Genomic DNA, 16,830 nt, shown 5'->3' with positions numbered 1-16,830 from the left:
CTATACAGTCCCCAATGGCCCAAGGCATTAGGGGTGATTTAATTAAATGTTTGCTCAAATATAGCAGGTTAATTTTTAAGTTGATAATTGTGTATGGCCCAAGAATGAGGTAAATAAATGTTGTAAATATCCAAATGGCCCTTGGCAGAAAAGTGTCCCCACCCCTGCAGTAAGGCCAACCACTGGAACCCCGGATCCTCACTCTACACAGCATTCATGAGTACTCCTGTGATATCGGCTGCTGCTGAGTCCATAAAAACAGGCCTGGAAGGCAGGGTCAAGGGAACCTGGGAGTCTGGGGTCCAGGCCTCCCCTTCCCTGCACAGTGGCCTCAGGCTGGGAATGCTGCCAGCATCCAGGGAGGGTGATGAAAGCAGCTTTCACAAAGCAGGGTCTGAGGCCCTCAGACAGGCCCCCTTTGTCGACTTCCTCTCCCTCCCCACCCCCGTGCTTATTGCCTTTAGCATCATCCTCTTTGAATGGCTGGCTCCCACACACTGGAAATTTGCAACACAAATGCTCGGCTTGTCTCTCCGTGGAGCCCCACTGCCCTAGCCTTTTGGGGCCTTTTAAAGCCTGCCTTTCTCTGGAGCGCTTTCTTTCCATAGCTCAAGCCCCCAGCCCCTAGCTAATTAACGCTGGGTTAAACCTTGTCCTGGGAAGAGAGCTGGGTGGCAAGTGAGGCGAGGCGTTCCCACCGCCTCTCAAGGGATAAGGACCTGGTGGCAGGAGTTGGAGGAGGCTGGGCTCTTACCCTCAAGGTTCCTTCTGGCTTCCTCCCTCCGTCCTCTTCCCCAATGGGTTTGGGGATTTACTGCAAATAAAGCTTGTCACCCAAGATGGCTCCCAGCCCTCCTTCCCACGGGCTTCCAGAGCTCAGCGCTGATCATGAGAACTAGAGTAACACATACCATTTGCCAAACATAGCAGACACTTCACATGCATATTTCTTTTTTAAAAAATAAGTTTTTGTTGATTTCAGAGATAGGAGGTGAGAGAGAAAGAAACATCAATGATGAAAGAGAATCATTGATCAGCTGCCTCCTGCACGCCCCCTACTGGTGATTGAGCCTGCAACCCCCGCATGTGACCTGACTGGGAATTGAACCATGACCTCCTGGTTCATGGGTTGACGTTCAACCACCGAGACACACTGGCCAGGCTACATGCATGTTTCTGATCCTCACAATAACATGGGGAGACAGGTATTAGCACCCCCATGCACAGATGTGGTAACAGGCTCAGAGAGGTTAAACACTTTGCCATAATCAAACAGCTTGCAAGTGACAGCTGAGTTTCAAATCCAAACCCATTTGCCACCCAAACTCATGCCTCCTGTTTTAGGCTTTTCTCTGCTCCTGTCTAATGCTCTCCCAGCTTCACTGTGTCTTTGCCCTTCTCTCCGTTCCTATGTCCCTCTCTGGGTTTACCTGCCCAAGGTAATTCCTCAGCTCCTCACATGCCCGCCTCCTGAAGCTCTCTGAAACCAAGCGCTTGCCACTTTCCTCTTAGCACACAAGAAAATGCCACTCGGGGGAGAGAAGGCCCACCCCATCCTCCTGATAGCAGACAGGGACCAGGTCTTCTGGAGATGGACTCTTATGTGCCTAAGGAGGTGCTTAATAGGTGTTTGTGGGATGAGGAAATTAATGCTTATTTAAGAACTGGTGGGGTGGCTCTTTAGCACTATTTGTGGGGAATGTAAATGGCACTGCCACTTTGGAAATAGTTTGGCTGTCTCTTAAAAAGTTAAATCTTCACTGACCCAGCAATTCCACTCCTAGGTACCTACCCACAAGCAAAGAAAGCATATGTCCACACAAAGGACATACATGTTCATAGCAGCATTATTCATAATAGCTTCAAACTAGAATCAACCTAAATGCCCAGCAGAGTGAATGGGTAAAAAACTGTGGTACATCCATAAAATGGAATACTACTCAGCCACCAAAAGGAACTTATTACTCACACGTGAGGCAACATGGATGAATCTCAAAAACATTAGGCTGAGTGAAAGAAGCCTAACACCAAAGAGGAGATGCTATGTAATTCCATTTCTGTGAAATCTCTAGCAAAGCAGGGGCAAAAAGCAGGTCAGTGGTTGCCTGAGTCTGGAGACAGAAGTGAGAATTGACACCAAATTGGCTGAAGGGAACTTTGGGGGCGATGGAAGGTGTTCTAAAACAGGATCGTGGTGATGGTGGCACAGCTATACAAACTTACGAAAACTCAATGAAACAGCTTCAAAAAGTGGCTTTAGCCCCAACCAGTTTGGCTCAGTGGATAGAGCGTCGGCCTGCAGACTTGAAGGGTCCCAGGTTCAATTCCAGTCAAGGGCATGTACCTTGGTTGCGGGCACATCCCCAGTGGGAGGTGTGCAGGAGGCAGCTGATCGATGTTTCTCTCTCATCGATGTTTCTAACTCTCTATCCTTCTCCCTTCCTCTCTGTAAAAAAATCAATAAAATATATATATTTTTAAAAAGTGGCTTTAATGGTATGTGAATTATTCTTCAATAAAACTGTTAAAGTTCTTTTTTAAAAAAAAAAAAAGTAGAAGAAGAACTAGTGGACCAAGGAAGGACATTGGGAGATCATCAGGTTGGTATGGGGCACTGCATTGGAAGTCAGAAACCTCTATTTGAGTCCTGACTCTGCCACTGCCCAGCTGTGTGACTGTGGATAAGTGGGTAACCTCTCTGTACTTCTGTTTCCTCATTTATAACAACAACAATAATTGCAGTGATAAGAGCTAGTTTATGAAACCGACTCTGTGCCAGTCTTATACTGTGTGAACTGTTACATTTAATCTTTACCCAACAGCCCATTTCACAGATGAGAAAACTAAGATCAGGCATGAAGTCCTTAGTGTCATATCTGCCACATTGAATTCTGATTCCTATGGCAACTCCTTGTGTCCTACATCTGCACTCTGGCCTGGTGTCCATTCTGGCTCTAGGTGGTCCCCACCTTGCATTTGCTGAGATAATGCCATACTTCCCAGCTGTATAAGAGAGCCCACTGGCCTGGGGCTGCCAACTATTCCATCTGCCACCTGCTGCTGTGGCCCATCAGCCCACTCTTAATCCCTGGCGATCTGGCCTGACCACTTTGTCTCCAGACGGGCAGAGTGACATGCCATTCAGTCCCTGCTTTTATGGGGGAACACCCCATGTTTTCTCTGCACCAAAAACATGGCTCAGTGCAGGCTAAAAAGCAGGACCATCAAATATCATTGCTAGGAGATTCCTTCAGAAACCACTGGTTCTAACAGTGACCCAGAGAAGTGTCTTAGGTGCAGGCAAAGGGAGTCTCCACTCCTCCCTCTTCAACCAGAGCAGCCCAATTCATTTTTAAAATTTGTTTTATTTACTGAACCTCCACAGAAGATTTCCAAAGAAAGGGATATGTTACTTTTTTTAAAGTTTGGAAGTTGCTGTTGTCTGCCACCTCTGGACTTTCCAGGTATAGAAACTGAGGCCTGGAGGGTAGAAATAACTTGCTCAGGTCACAGAGGTCGTGATTGACAGATACAGGCGGGTCAGCAGGTCTCTGTGTGTGAAGCTTAGAGCCCTCCACAACAGCCGACAGGAAAAACAGTGTCTCTGCCTCACACTTTCATGCCAATTTTCCAAGGATCCTTTAGCTATAGGCTAGCGAAATCTGGAAGCACGAGGACTCTCTCAGGATTTTCCATCCCTTTCCTCTCACTTCACACAGCTCTGAGGCAACTACCAATTTGGCTGCCTTGACACATGTCGGCGGATGCTCCCGGGGCGAGCTGCCTCCACCAGCCTGGGACCACAGCAAGTGTTAAGTCAAATAGAGGGAAATCTTGATAATTGGACGACAAGGGAGATGGCGAACAACTTTCCTACTAAGGAAAGAAAAACCCTCATCTATAATGTTGACTCCCCTAAAGTAAAATAAAGTTGCACACGGACGAAACAAAAGCATACGAACTTTTTAAGAGGCACCTTGATCTCAGAAGGTAAACGAGCCCCTTGGTGTTTTCACCGGAAGGAGTCCTCCAATTATTCGAGTAGCCGTACCAGACTCTCTGTTCTTCTTGGAATCATATTCTAACTTTGTGCTCTGTCCACTCGCTCAGAGAAAAAGGGATAGTCCAATCTGAGTCTCAGTTTGTAAGGGGCAAACTCTTTCCCCTGTTAGGGCTTGTCAGTGTGATGCTAAAAATGGTCCTTCGGTTGACTTGTGAGTAATTGATTCTCTGACGCTGACAACACTTAGGAAAATGAAGGTATAAATGATGGCAGTGCCGCGCAGCCACCGAAGCAAACGGCGAGCTGAGGGCCGTGGAACTGGAGCAGCGCCTCATAGCAGAGGGAGACCTGCCACTTCGCAGGTGAGAGGGGGGGTGTTCCTAGGGGCTGGGCTGGAAGGGAGCATGAAAGTTGACCTTCTCACCAACTCAGAAGCACCAAGTCAAAGAGGCCTACCGCCATCCTCTTTGCCGTGGTCTGGTGAGTACATTGAGGCCCCCCGTTAGGGGATCTGGAACGCGCTTCTGATGGTTGGCGCCACACTGAGGTTGCCTGGGACGTGCGGCACCTCAACCCATGGAGAAGCGGCCGGCAGACAGACATCTTGCAGGTGTCTGTGGAGGCGGGTGAGGTCTCCGTGCTCCTTTGAGTGTGTGTAGGCAGGCTTCTGCGGCAAGACGTGGGCTGGCTAGATTCTCCTGTCAACAACAGGATTCCGTATGGGTCGGAAAGGAGCCAAGTGGCGGTGCAAATCAATACCGCGCATCGATCGCTCAGAACCGATTCAACATAATTGCCTGGAAATGGATAACATTTCGCTTTCTTGCTCAATTGCAGCCGCAATCATTCCTCTAGGTTTTAGACACAATTACCTGCCCTTGGAGCGCTCCATTACCCTCATGCTTATTTCCCGATCTTTGCTTTTAATGGTCTTGAAGTATTTGTGTCTTTCATCATAAGCCACCGCAAACCCTTTCTGAAAGGAGGTGGGGGTGTCACTCTCTTGGGTGACAATTCTAGACAATTCCTCGTGAAAAGCGTAGATTTCCTAAGACTTGGAACACTATTGGTGAAACAGTTTATAAACTAGACCAGGGTCCTTAAAATACAAGGAATATTAAGAAAGGTAAAAGGCCCTAGTTGGTGTGGCTCAGTGGATAGAGCATCGGCTTATAGGCTAAAGGGTCCTAAATTTGATTGCCGTCAAGGGCATGTGGATGTGGGTTCAATCCCCAGTGGCGGGGAGGGGGCATGCAGGAGGCAGCCCATCAGTGGTTCTCTCTCATCATTGGTGTCTCTCCCTCTCCCTTCCACTCTGAAATCAATAAAAATATATTTACAAAAAGAAAAAGAAAAAGAAAAAGAAAGGTAAAAGATTTTCTCCTTAGATGTTGAAAAGTGGCCTTGCTAGCTTGGGCACTTGTGACCTGACCTCTGCTGTTAGCTGAAGGCACTTCTGCAGAATTCTCACGGCATCTGTGGCATGAAGGCTGGCGAAAGGTGGCACCTGGTGTAGACAAGTGCCCATTTACCTGAATCCAGACGAACTCACATATATCTAATCCCAGAGTTGGTTTGTAAGCAGTGCGGAAAGCTAACTGATCCTCATAATGACAGATAATAAACTCTAAAATGCTTTGGAGACATCAAGGAGTTGTCGATGATGTTGTTGGATTCGTGCTACACTTAAATCAGTGAATTCTAGCTCTTTAGACTGATCATGTGGAATGTGTCTGTCAACAGCTATTTTATCCTCGGTGATGCAGCCTCTATCCTACTCTTAGCATAAGCTGGATTCTTACTGTTTCCCATCTCTGTCCAATGGGATTTTCAACCCCATGGATTGGGTTCTCACAGCTCAAAGGGCACAGTGGTGTCTTGACCCATCCCTGGGGCACTTGGTTTATGGCAGATGCTGTGCCACTTGGTTGACCAGACTACATAGTTGCTCATTCTGAATGAGCAAGGGGTTACTGTGTTTACTATGACTTGCCCCCCAAAGTCTGCCCTCTTATCAGGTTATTTTCTACTCCCTAAACCAAGAGTGGGGAACCTTTTTTCTGCTAAGGACCATTTGGATATTTATAACATCATTCATGGGTCATACAAAATTATCAAGTTAAAAATTAGCCTTCTATATATATTTTTTTAAATATATTTTATTGATTTCAGAGAGGAAGAGAGAGGAAGAGATAGAAACATCAATAATGAGAGAGAATTATTGATTAGCTCCCTCCTGCACACCCCCTACTGGGGATCAAGACTACAACTCGAACCCAAGTATGTACCCTGACAGGGAATCGAACCGGGACCTCTTGGTCTATGGGATAATGCTCTATCCACTGAGCCACCATAGCCGAGCCTGCTATATTTGGTCAAACATTTAATTAACTTACCCCTAATGCCTTGGCAGGGCCAGACCAAATGATTTTGTGGGCCTTTTATGGCCCATGGGCCGGACGGTCCCCACCCCTGCCCTACACCATTGAGTGTAAGGACAAGCCAACCAAGCAGGTGTTCCTGTTTGTCCCCCCCTTTCTTCCCCAGAGACCAGTGAAGAAGGGCAGACCCCTTTCCCACATGCAGGTGATAAATTCTGAAGTGCCCCATGAATGGGGAGCGCTGTGAATAGGGTATTGTATCTGGGAGGCTGCCCTGCGGAAAGGAGGAAATCAGGTGGCCTGGGAATTGCGAGGGCCATTCTGAAGTGCACACACCAAAACTAATTTGACGGAGAACCATAGGTAAAGGCCCTCTCCTCTCTAGGCTCATTTCCTCAGCTATAAAGTGAAGATCTCCCCAAAGGAGAAGGGGAAGGTGGGCTGGGCAGGCCAGGAGGGCACAGGGGCTGAGAATCACTTGTGCCAGCCCCTGGAGAAGGGGCAGGAGGTGGGGAGGCCAAGGGAGGGCTTAGGCCAAGAGCAGGGATTTTGGCTTATTCTGGAGGGAGTGGGGCGGGGACTTCTGTGCAGGCGAGTGGGGTTGTTAGGGGCATAGATGTGCTCAAGTCTTTAAAAGATCAGCGAAGAGCCCAGCTGGCATGCCCCAGTGGTTGAATGTCAACCTATGAACCAAGAGGTCACGGTTCGATTCCAGGTGAGGGCACATGCCAGGGTTGCAGGCTCAATCCCTAGTGGGGGGCCTGCAGGAAGCAGCCAGTCAATGATTCTATGATCATTGATGTTTCTATCTCTCTCTCCCTCTCCCTTCCTCTCTGGAATCAATAAATATATTTTTAAAATACAAAATAAATACATAAAATAAAAGATCAACAATGAAGAGGAAAGCCCAGGCTGAAGCTGGGAGACAGGAAAGGCAGTGGTTGTGTCAAGGGGCTCTCCTTGCCTCCAAACATCTCCCTGCTCAGGAAACGCTGGAGATGGACTCAGGTTAGGAAAGGTGGAGCCACATGGAAAGTGTGTTGAGGACAGAACACTGAAGGTCCTTGCTTTGGGGATCAAAGGCCTAAGTGAGATGCAAAACACATCCAAGGGGCTTGTCGCGTGGATGAAGGTGCAGGAGCTCTGGGTGGCATGGCAGGTGGATATCAAGGGGCAGCCCTCGGGGGCAGATGCCCTGTTCTCATCTTTTCTCTAGCCCAGTCCTTATCAGAAGCTTAGCAAGTATTTGCAGGATAAGGAAACTTGGACTTGACACGATGAGAAAAACTTCCTAACAGGAAGAGCCACCTGGAAATAGGACAGACTTGCTTAGAGGTAGTGAGTGTTTGGGCAGGAACTGGAGGGTTTTCTGGAGTCAGGTGGAGGGAGGGTACACATCAAGAAAGGGCTGAAGACAAGCCTGGATGGTGGCTCCCTCCAGCTCTGGGGGTGTGGGGATCCGCCCGCATTGAGCTACCCCATTGTGCTCCCTTGGGTCTCAGGGTATCCCTGGGTCAGGACCCAGTGTCTGGGAGAAGGGGGATGATGCCCTGAGAGGGCAAGAGAGCCCAGGAAAGGAAGGTGGACCCTGCCAGGGCTGAACCGGCTTGTGTGAAATCGTTCCGAAGCAGGACCAGGGAGCAAATCGAGCAATGTGGGGTAATCGTGAGAAAGGTAGGGTCCTGCCTTTGAGGGGGTCGGGGGTTAGTGGGGGCTGGTGAGGCTTCTGGATGGGTTTGTATCCCCATGGAGTGGATATCCTACTGAAGTGGGGGGAGGGAGCCATGGGAGATGGAGAGACCCAATTCCTTGGTGGCTGAGTCACACCAGGGCAGGACTGGGTTGACAACGGAGGCACCTCCCCGCCCCTCTCCCCCCGCCCCCCCTTCAAAAAGAGGAGGGCTCTTTCCCTGTTGACAGTTCTTCCTCTAATTGCAGAGTACGGTGTCAGCAGGCCCCAATTAAGGGCAATTATGTGATCTATGAGATACTTCTGCTGCACAAGCTCCCCAGGCTCCTTGGTCTCTTTCAGGACTCAAACTCTTCGGTGAAATCTAAGCGTCTAGAGCAACAGTTCTCAACCTGTGGGTTGCGACCCCTTTGGGGGTCGAATGACCCTTTCACAGGGGTCGCCTAAATACATCCTTCATATCAGATATTTACATTACGATTCATAACAGTAGCAAAATTACAGTTACGAAGTAGCAATGAAAATAATTTTATGGTTGGGGGTCACCACAACATGAGGAACTGTATTAAAGGGTCGTGGCATTGGGAAGGTTGAGAACCACTGGTCTAGAGTAAGATTTATAGACTTCCCTTCCCTCCAACTCCACACAAAAACAAAACAGCCCATGCCTAAAAAGACTACTTGAGCAGGTCTAATATTAGATCAGCAAAGCAAAATTTTGTGGTGAATTCCCCACACTATAGGGGCCTTGGTTCATCAGATGCTCACAAGGACCCTATGCAGTAGGTAGAGTTATCAATTCCATTTTATGGATAGGAAAACTGAGCCCCAGAAAAGAGAAGTCACTTATCCCAGGATGCACAGCTAGTCGTGGCAGAGCCTGAATATGGACTCAAATTTGTCTCACTCAGAGACTGAGCTGTTAACCCTGCTCAGTACTGTCAGTGCTACACAGGAGGGTGGGGAGTGACTTAGGAGAGACTAAGGGAAGGTGATTGCTCCTCCGCTATCCCTTGCTGAGGCTTGAATTCCATGTATAATGCCTTACAGCAGTGGTTCTCAACCTTCTGGCCCTTTAAATACAGTTCCTCATGTTGTGACCCAACCATAAAATTATTTTCATTGCTACTTCGTAACTGTAATGTTGCTACTGTTATGAATCGTAATGTAAATATCTGATATGCAGGATGGTCTTAGGCGACCCCTGTGAAAGGATCGTTCGGCCGCCAAAGGGGTCGCGACCCACAGGTTGAGAACCGCTGCCTTACAGGAAGGGGTAGTTCACCATTATTTTTAATTTTCTGTTCAACCCTAAGAGGTCAGCAGGATAGCTTTATCATGCCCATTTTACAGTGACGCAATGAAGCATAGTAATATTCATCTCAGGTAAAAACTGCTGTTTGAATTTTAACCCTGCTATTCTGGCTTCTGTACACACCTGCTTGCTTAAACAATAGGGTAGTTACCTTAGTTTCCAGATTGAGACCCGGAAACTCACATAAATCACCCCATTATGTTGCCAGCCCACATCACAAAGGTTATTCTCCTGTGTCTGAGGACCAGAACCACAAAATTGCTTTCCTTAACTCAGTGGCTCTAGGAACTGAAACTATAGATAACCTTTAGAGATTATTAACTTTGCTCAATTTTGCTTCTGTAAAACTGCTTTTGCAAGATAATTCCACATTTCAATGTCTAGCAGGATGTGGTTTTTGCCTTTATAAGCTGGCTATTGCTCTCACTCAGGCGCTACAAGATTTAGAGAGCATTTGCCCCCTCATAGCCGCCGGCTTTGAAATAAATGTGGCTCCTTAATTCGACTTCTTGAGGCATCCTTGTGTGATTCGTCGGGTACACTCCAACATTTGGAGGCCCCAGCGAGATCCAGCCATTAGGGGGCACTGGTTCTGACACCGAGGGAGGCCAATCTTCCCTGAGCAGGTCGCAGTACAAACGGCTCTGCCAGACTTAAAGGATGCTCCGCTATCATCACCAGATGAGGTACTGTTCACAGATGGGAGCAGCTATGTTCAGGATGGAATCCAGTATGCAGGGGGCGGTGGTAGTCACTCTGGACCGCACTATTTGAAACAGGGGGACTTCAGCACCAAAACCTAAACTTTTGGCCTTGATCCAGGCCCTCCGATGGGGACATAGTGCCATCTACCAGGAAAGAGGGTTACTAACTTCAGCTGGAAAGGACATTAAAAATAAGGCTTAGCCTTATTAGAGGCCATTGGGCTTCCCAGAGCAGTTGCAATAGTGCACTGTGAAGGTCATCAGAAAGGGGGAACAATTGAAGCCTGAGGAAATCGGGCTGCAGACCAAGCTGCCAAGGAAGCTGCCCCAAAACCAGTGGGGTCTTCACAAGTCTTACTAACCCTGCCGGACCCAGACCTACCACAAACCCCCTCTTACACCAAACAAGAGGAGGAATTGGCAGAACAGAAACGAGCTACCAGAGGACCACATGGTTGGTGGACTCTACCAGATGACAGACTGTTGGTCCCAGAGGCTCTAGGTTGGATAATAGTTGCTCAGTTACACCAGGCTACCCACCTAGGCATCACCAAGACTTCTGAACTTTTGCGAGGGAGGTACTACATACCAAGCTTAGATAAGATAATTAAAAGCATAATCACTAGATGTACTGTCTGTGCACAGTTAAATGCTAAGCAAGGTAGGGGGGTCCCCCTGGGAATTCTGGCCTGGGGAAACTCCCCAGGAGAGCATTGGGAGGTAGATTTCACAGAGCTCAAGCCACCGGTGGCAGAGTATAAGTACCTGCTAGTTTTTATAGACACCTTCTTGGGTTGGGTTGAAGCATACCCCACTAAGACAGAAACTGCCTCTATCGTAGTCAAGAAATTACTCCAGGAGATTATACCTAGATTCGGGCTACCAGCAGTCATAGGATCAGATAATGTACCCTGCCAAGGTATCTCAAAGTATAGCTCAAGTCTTATGCATAAATTGGAAACTCCATTGTGCATACCAGCCACAAAGTTCATGACAGGTATGAACAGGACTCTAAAAAGGACTTTAACTAAATTTATCCTAGAAACCAGTGAAAACTGGACCAACCTCCTGCCCTTCGCTCTCTTATGGGCCATGTGTACCCCCTACCAGGAGGGGTTCTCCCCTTTTGAAATCATATTTGGTAGACCTTCCTCTAACCTACCCAAGGTTAGGGAGGAATTAAAAGCTGAAATTCATAACCATTCCTTGCTCAAGTCCTTACAGGCTCTGCACTACACCCAGAGAGCCACCCATAAGCTTGTGTGAGACGCCTTGCCAGTGCCAACCTTGGGCCCTATACATCCCTGCCAGTCTGGAGACTCGGTGTGAGTAAAGAAGTTCATGACCCAAGGACTAACCCCAACTTGGAAGGGACTATACACTGTTATCCTGACTATGCCCACAGCTGTTAAGGTTGACGGCATTCAGACCTGGCTACACCACTCCCAGCTCCTACACCAGGAAACGGCCTGGATCTTAGCAGCCAATGGCCTCACCCATGAGATCCCTAGCCTGGGCTCCACGCAGGCCAGGAGGAGGCTGGACGCCTGCAGGAAGGGAACTGGGCTTCAGTGAGGACAGTACTGATGGGGGCTGTGGCACTAGGGATCTTGGTAACTGTAGGAACATTTTTGCTAACAAATGAGAAAGTCCAGGGCCAAGTAGGGCTAGATGTGCTAGGGGACAGGAGAGCAAGAACAGAACAGAGAATGCCCTTGAAAGAAATAGGATGAGTAAATAGAAAACTAAATGTGCCAAGCAGGCAGTTAGAAAAATTAATTCAGTCAAACTACTTGTGGTTAGGGGGCATTACAATCCCCTAACTAATGAAGATGAGTCCATGATTTGACATGTACGTAAAACCAGTGGAGAATGAAGCAATGAAGCATAGTAACATTCATCTCAGGTAAAAACTGCTGTTTGAATTTTAACCCTGCTATTCTGGCTTCTGTACACACCTGCTTGCTTAAACAATAGGGTAGTTACCTCAGTTTCCAGATTGAGACCCGGAAACTCACATAAATCTCCCCATTATGTTGCCAGCCCACATCACAAAGGTTATTCTCCTGTGTCTGAGGACCAGAACCACAAAATTGCTTTCCTTAACTCATTGGCTCTAGGAACTGAAACTATAGATAACCTTTAGAGATTATTAACTTTGCTCAATTTTGCTTCTGTAAAACTGCTTTTGCAAGATAATTCCACATTCCAATGTCTGCAGGATGTGGTTTTTGCCTTTATAAGCTGGCTATTGCTCTCACTCAGGCACTACAAGATTTAGAGAGCATTTGCCCCCTCATAGCCACCGGCTTTGAAATAAATGTGGCTCCTTAATTTGACTTCTTGAGGCATCCTTGTGTGATTCGCGGGGTACATTACAACAACAGATGGAGAAAATGAGGTCAGAACTTGTGACTGGCAGAGGCATAACTTGAACCCAGGTCTGTCTGACTTCCAGAGTCTGGGTTCTTCTTCCTACCCTACTATTCCAAAGGACAAAGACCAAGGCTTGCACGAAGCCAAGTCTAGGGTTGGGCCCAGCCAGCAAAGGGCATCCCTGTGACTATGGCTACATCTGACCTCCCCTCCTATCGCTTTCCAGGTGCCACCACAAGGGTGAAGGATGCCGCTCTGGGTGTTCTTCCTCATGGTCCTAACTCTCAGTGGTGGCTGCCACTGCTCCTCACACTCCCCGACCCTCAGGTAAGCAGTCCTGCCAACAGGGCCTGGATTTCCGCCACCCCAAAACCATCCCTGCTGGAGAAGGGGTGCTTAGAGGATGCAGAATCCAGCCATCAGCTGGCCTCAGCCATCTCCTCAGGCAGCGCCCCCTGCCATCTCTGGGAGGGGGACAGACTCTGAGCTCCAAAGAGGTTGGCTAGCTCAGGTTCCAACTCTCTCTGGGGATGAACAGGGAAAAGGGCAATACAAGGACCTAAGAGAGACCTAATGAATGCAGCCACCTCTGTCCCCTAACCTGGGCCCACCAGACCACCCTTTGACCTTTGACTCCTCCCACATAGGATGCCACGGTATGCAGATGCCATCTACAACAACAGCTATCGGAAGGTGCTGGGCCAGCTGTCTGCCCGCAAGAAGCTCCAGGACATCATGAGCAGGCAGCAGGCGTAAGCAGAAGTTCTAGGAATTTCTTTCCACACTGCAAGTGCATCAGAGTTTGGAGGGACCAACTTTGGTTTCTTCCTCTGCAAAGCATCTGTCATTTCTGGACTTGCCGTAGCAGAAGGACCCCAGTGTCAAATCTCAGCTTACCTCTAGCTATTAAATGACTGTTGAACACTTGTTATGTGCTTCTCCCTATGCTGGGCTCCAATAGTAACAACACTGATGGTAGTTACCAGTAGATCGTTACTCTGTGCCAGAACCAAAGGCTGTGCGTTGGGATATTTACATGCACTTGGCACAGTGCTGGGCACAGTAAGCCCTTGGTAGTATTAGCCATTATTTCTCATTTCCTATTTGCTCTAACAACTCTATAAAGCAGGACTCTTACCCCATCGTCTGGAGCCATTTATAGCTCCTAAAGGACACACACCAAAGAGTGGCAGATCTGGGGTCCAAGCAGCCAAACTCCACAGCCCGTCCATTTTTCAGTTTTCATTTTGAAAAAATTTCAAACTTACAGAGAAGTTGCATCAATGGCACAAAGGACTTCCACATATACTTCCCTATATTCAATAATTTCTAACATTTTTATCATATTTGCTTACTCGTCTATAGCTATAGCTAGATATAGACCTATACATACAAACACATGTGCACATTTATTATTCTTATTCTTCTTCTTATTATTAGTGCAGAACTAGTTGAGAGTAAATTGCAGTCATCATAACCCTTTATCCTTAAATACTACTATGGGTGTCTCCCAATAGCTAATAAAAGGACATTCTCTTACATAATCACAGTATAATTATCACTTAGGGTCCCTATTAAAATGTCAGCAGTTATCCCAAAATGTCCTTTATAACAGGTATTTCTTTTCCTGATTCAGGATCATGGGTTGTATTTAGTTGTCATGTCTCTTTAGTTTTTTTCATCAGGAACAGTTCCTGTCTTTTAGTCCTGACGAATTTGTTTAGTAAAGTCCAGTAGTTTATAGAATGTCTCTCATATTGGACTTGCCTGATGCTTCCTCACGATTAGTAGAGTCAGAGTAAGCAACAGAAGTGAAGTGTCCTTCTCAGTGCATTGTCTCAGGAGACACATGAGGTCGATTTGTCCCATTATTGGTGATAACTTTGATCACTTGGTTAACATGGTGTCTGCTGGGGGAAAAGTTAATATTTTCCCTTTTGTAATTAATAAGTAATCTGTGGGGAGATATTTTGCAAATGTCTATTTTGGAGCCTCTACTCTTCACTACATATATACTGCTTTCCTAAATGTTGCTGAATCTAATTCAGTTGGATTAGATACCAGATGTCAGAAAAGGGACACACCCTGCTCTGCTCACTTTGCCCTGGCCCTTCCCAGGCCTCTCCACATCCTACCCAAAGAGCAACCTCAGCTGTTTCTCTTTTTCTAATGGAACAGAGAGAGAAACGAGGAGCAAGGAGCAAAGGTGTTGCTTCGGCGTCAGGTGGACGGCATGTGGGAAGACCAAAAGCAGATGGCATTGGAAAGCATCCCGGCAACCCTGTCGCAGAAGCTCAGGTGGGAATACATGCATGTGTAAGTGTATGCATGTGTACGTGTATGGGTGTGCATGCACATGTGTGTATGTGATATCTAGGGAGCTCTGAGGCTTCCTTCAGCAGGAAGAGGAAAGAACCTCCTCCTCTCCAAAAGCATGGGGCTCTGCCAAGCTCTCCTGACACACATCAGGAACTGGAGGAAGGGGAGAAAATGTGTGATGGCGACTGGATCTTATCCACTGCCATGTCTCCATGTGTAGCAAGAGGCTGGGCTCAGCGTCTGTGTCCAAAAACATAACTCACTCAATCGTTCTGGGATAGGACCCAAGAACCTGAATTTTAACAAGTGTCCGGGGCGGGTCTGTTGGGTGTGATCTGAGAGGTGTGCTCTGGGTTCCTTGCCAAGCTCACAAAACTATAACGTCAAAGGAAGACAACCCTTCTCAACACCCTCAGGTAGACTAGTGTGTGCAGCACTCAAGCAGGGGAGAGAGGGGAATGACACACCATCTCACTGACCCTCACATTCCCACTGGGAGTCAGGGAAGATGAGGAACGAGCTTTCCCATTTTACAGAGGAGGAAAACAGAGGCAAAGAAGGGGCAGCAGCTGGCTCCAAGTCAGGGACGGGCAGGCCCAACTGAGACCTGCTGCTTCTCTTTAGTTTCTTCACAAGAAGCCCATTTTAGTGGACAGTTTCCCAAGAATGACACGACTGTTGGGAGAAACTCTGCTATATTTTTTAGGCTGATTTTCAACTGTGAGCACAAATGTGTCCCAGTATGACTTTGCCAGGCACTTCTGGACCTAGTAAGCAAATCCAGTTTCTCCATGTGCCCTCTTACCTTCCTTCCAACCTAATTAGACACCAAGAGCTCAGAGATCTCACCAACCTCAGTCCTGTGGAGATACAAGCAGCAGCAGGCTGATGGGCAGCTGCAGGAGGGGTGAGAACCAGGATGGGAAGCAGGATGCACATCTGAGCCCCAGGTCTGGTTCTGCAGCCAACTCACTGTACACAGCAAGCTGGCTGCCTTGTTTCTTCCTCCATGAAAGGAGGGGCTTAACACCGACCACCTCTAAGGTCCCTAATGCCTCTAAGAATAATGCCTACCTTGTGCCTCTCATGCTGGGATTAGGTCATCATTCACCTGCTTTATGGCTCCCACAAGGCCCAGTAGGGTGGAGTGGCCCCATGGAGGGCCGAGTCCTAAGAATGCAGGCTTTGTTCCTGCAGGTTAAAAGCCAGAGGCTTCACAGAGCTCAAATTCACAGAGCAGCAGGAGGGGCCTGGAGGCTGCTATGGCCATTGTTCCCCCTCCAGCTCAACAGCTGCAAATACCAGGGTATCACTGGTGGGCCTGGGAAAACATAAAATAAGAATAAGTTCTTCCACCTTGATAGTGCAGAGTCAAATGATTTGGCAGATGGCACACTTTTGCACCCACCACCCTTCATGTCCACCTAACAGCCCTGTAAGGAACTGAGGTTCAGATTTGTCTGTCCTCCTGGCTCTTAAAAACATCCAATGCGTGGGGGTTAATGGGGGGGGGGATAAGGACACATTTGTAATACCTTAACTAATAAAGAATTAAAAAAAAAAACATCCAATGACTTTTATGTGCCAGTCTCTGAGCTGAGGGAATAGCAGGGAAAAGGACAGCAGTGGTCCCTGCTCTCATGGAATTCATAATTTAGTGAGACAGACAAAACTTAAACAAGTACTTGTACAGTGGATTATTTAATTTGTGATAAATGGTATGAGACATAAGGGGTAGGGTGAATGTGTGTGGCAGAAGGAATACCTAAGCTAACCCTGCAGTGACTTCAAGGCAAGTGATCAGCCTGGGATCTCAGTGGAAGAAGATCAGCAGAACTGGGGCTAACAATGAGGTTCTTTTTAAAATTTATTTCATGGGCATTTATTTTTGTCTGTCTGACTTATTTTACTTAGTATAATATCTTCTAGAACCATCTATGTTGTTGCAAATGGCAAGATTTTATTCTTTTTTATGGTTGAGTAATATTCCATTGTATACATGTACCACCTCTTATTTATCCAATGACCTACTGATGGGCACT

General features: G+C 47.4%; 1 protein-coding gene across 1 annotated transcript; it reads left to right on the top strand.

Annotated features, from left to right (window-relative positions):
• Window positions 1–12,716: 12,716 nt before the first annotated feature.
• Window positions 12,717–14,789, top strand: GHRH (growth hormone releasing hormone). Its single transcript, XM_070419501.1, has 3 exons — window positions 12,717–12,796; window positions 13,117–13,221; window positions 14,648–14,789. The coding sequence occupies exons 1-3, from the start codon at window positions 12,717–12,719 to the stop codon at window positions 14,787–14,789; spliced, it is 327 nt and encodes a 108-aa protein (XP_070275602.1).
• The last annotated feature ends 2,041 nt before the right edge of the window (window positions 14,790–16,830 follow it).

This window comes from Myotis yumanensis, unplaced genomic scaffold (assembly GCF_028538775.1).
Source record: "Myotis yumanensis isolate MYYU_CA2020_CCGP unplaced genomic scaffold, mMyoYum1.0.hap1 SCAF_7, whole genome shotgun sequence".
NCBI lineage: Eukaryota > Metazoa > Chordata > Mammalia > Chiroptera > Vespertilionidae > Myotis > Myotis yumanensis.
This window is presented reverse-complemented; position numbering and strand designations above follow the sequence as displayed.